The 2969-nt window shown below is 32.5% G+C and overlaps 1 protein-coding gene across 1 annotated transcript; it reads right to left on the bottom strand.

The window, feature by feature from the left end:
* Positions 1–908: 908 nt before the first annotated feature.
* Positions 909–2969, bottom strand: LOC105778640 (two-component response regulator ARR17). The gene is made up of 5 exons (XM_052622735.1): positions 1793–2969; positions 1632–1702; positions 1471–1548; positions 1308–1378; positions 909–1224 (listed from the first exon to the last, which is right to left on the bottom strand). The coding sequence occupies exons 1-5, from the start codon at positions 1935–1937 to the stop codon at positions 1128–1130; spliced, it is 462 nt and encodes a 153-aa protein (XP_052478695.1). The 5' UTR covers positions 1938–2969; the 3' UTR covers positions 909–1127.

Here is a 2969-nt window from a genome sequence, read left to right as displayed (position 1 = left end):
TTTTTCATCTTTAGTGTATATATATACATATACTTCTCATCTCATATCACATTTTATGTTATTTTCTAGACTGTTGGCTCAATCTTAATATTTAATTCATAATCATAGTTATTAAATGATTACTTCCTTTATATTTAAAATTTGTTAGTTTAAATATCCAGTCCAGTAATTTTTCAAAAATAAAGTTCTTATTTCTTATTTCTTATATTACATTAAATTATATATAATGTAAAATAAATTTACTAATTAATAAATTAATTTTCCATTTAAAATTAATTTTAACTATTTCACTTCTACCAAGTGTTGTAGGAATTGTTCCAAAAAGTAGTTCTGAATCAGTTAGAGAAAGAATAGGTACAAACTAATTGAAATGGTTAAAAACCAATTGAATTGACCGTTGAACTGAGCTTTTATTTATTTATTAAGTTTTTAATATTTGTTAATTGAATTGATGGAATCAATGAACTGATTACTGATTGATTTAATCATCGTTTGGTTTTAAAATCATTACTTCTACCTACAGCATTATTCTTATTGAACTTTTCCTTTCTTAAGTCAAATTATGCTTTAACATTATTTAAAATTTATTTCTAAATCTAAAAATGTTAAATATATATGATTTCTAAAATTAAAAATTAAAAATATTTTAAACTTTAGGGATAAATAAAATTATATTTTAAAATTAATGTATAATTTTAAAATTTATATATCCAAATAAAAGTAGAGTTACAAATAATATATATCCAAATAAATTATAATCAGAACCAAAAGATATTTATAATCAAACCAGAATAGTTACCTAATAAAGTCATGCATGATAAAATTATAAGCTAAAAGCCGAATTTGAAACATAGAATCTCACTTTACCAACATTGACAAGACTTTGTTACCTCATTCAGTCAATTATTTTACATAGAATCATCATATTTGTATAATGCCAATATCTGCCTTAAAACAGAAATGTCAAGTCGAACAAAAATTGAGGAATGGAAACAATATAGACACCCCATTTTTTCACTACACCCTACTAAGAAAAACAAAAATGTGGGTTTATAAAGTTTTTCTTCTTTTCTTTTTCTCATTACAAATCTTGTTCTTGAATCCTAGTTGTTTTCTTGCCTCTAACTTCAGTTCCTGCATTTCATCAAGTGCCATTTGAGTTGCTTCACATCAGACCGCTTCAGTGGCTTCAGCATGAACATCTTTGCACCTTCCTCCAAGCATCTGTTTCCACATACAATATACATACATTACAATCTTTTTAACAATATAATTTGTATTCATCAATGAATGACACGAAAACTTACTGACTGATACGAGTGGGTATGTTTTCGGATGACATGATTATAACAGGGACTTCCTTGAGAACGGATGATTCCTGGTTTTAATTCAGAATGGTGAGTGAAATGAAAAAAGGTTACTTGCAAATGTTACTAATTAACAACTTTTGAGTAATGAAATGTTTAGCACCTTGATTTTCTTGAGCAGTTCATAGCCGGTCATTCCAGGCATGCAGTAATCTGTTATTATCATATTGACCTCAGAAACCTGTAAAACAAAGAAAAGACATAAAGACACAATCTTTATGAATTTGATGAAAGGGATGGAGTTTTATTTTATGTTTTACTTACAGTGCCTTCCAATGTATCATTTCCCAGTCTCAAATATTCCACAGCCCTCAGTGCATTCTCTGCTGTAGTCACTGCAACACACCACAACCAAAAGAAATGAAATTCTTGGAAATAAAAAATGTCCAAAACTGAAGGGTTAGAAAAGAAAAGAAAGATTGTACCTTTGCAAGAGGAGTTCTTGAGCAGTCTCTCAACCAGTTTCCTATCAATGAGGCTATCATCCACAACTAAAACATGGGGTTCATCTCCTAACTCCACCGCCATGTCCTTGGAACAGCTACCACTTCCACCGCCAGAACCAAGCATCGTATGCAATGAATAATAAGAACCCTGACCACCTGTAAAGAAACAGCAGCAAACCAAAACAATAAAGAAAGAAATGAAGAAGAAAAGTTGGAAAAACAATAAGGGATGTGTTATGGGAGTAAATGAGAAAGGGAGGTATACTTATAGAGAAGGGACTGTTTGGAGAGGATATTTTTGGACGGGTCTGGGGAAAAAAAGAGCCCAAGGAGATCACAAATATTTGGGTTTTTTTTTTTTGAAAAGAAATCCGTTGATAGCAATTGAGCCTGAACAGAAAACAGGAGAAGTCCACCAGCAACTAACAAACCAAAGAAAAACAAAACAAAAACAAATTAGGAAAAAACAAAACAGCAAACAATAAAATAATTAAAAAAAATCAACAAAACACCGTCTTCTCCATCCAACAAATCTTCAGGCGCTGTGTGAATCAACAAAACCCCAATAAAATAAACGGTAAAAATCTTCCAAATTCGACAACAACCGGCAAAGAAAGCAGTTGAGAATGGCCATCCTATATCAGTATTTCTCAACTCCATCGCTGAAATAGAAAATGGGTTATGGAGGTCGCCCACTCCGACGATCAGAATTGGCCACTTTCAAAGCTTTCAAAGGCGCATCTTCCACCCAGAATGAATCCCTTCTGCTCGCATACCCTCAACGGCCAATGCATGCGCTGCTCCATTCTCCTCTCTCGTAATGAACTGGAATCGACAACATTGGAACTTCCTTGCCAGGTTCTTCGCGTCCCAGGTAAATGGTCTAGACTCTGAGTAATCCTCACTTGATTTTTGAATATTATTTACCACTAGTCTCGAATCACTCTCAAGAATAACCTTTGAAAAACCCATATCCAGGGCAAATTGGAGCTCATGAAGGACAGCAAGCGCTTCAGCAATTACCACCGAATGAACCAGATTATGTCTTTGAAATCCCGACCCCATTATAAATCCCTCATCATTTCTAATAATGAAGCCTGTCACTGCTCGTTATATAAGGTGCATTTCAATAATGTTTAGTGAAAACACGTCTTAT

This window comes from Gossypium raimondii, chromosome 10 (genome assembly GCF_025698545.1).
Source record: "Gossypium raimondii isolate GPD5lz chromosome 10, ASM2569854v1, whole genome shotgun sequence".
In the NCBI taxonomy this organism is placed as follows: Eukaryota; Viridiplantae; Streptophyta; class Magnoliopsida; order Malvales; family Malvaceae; genus Gossypium; species Gossypium raimondii.
Note: the sequence above shows the minus strand (reverse complement) of the source record. Positions and strands in the feature narration are given on the sequence as shown.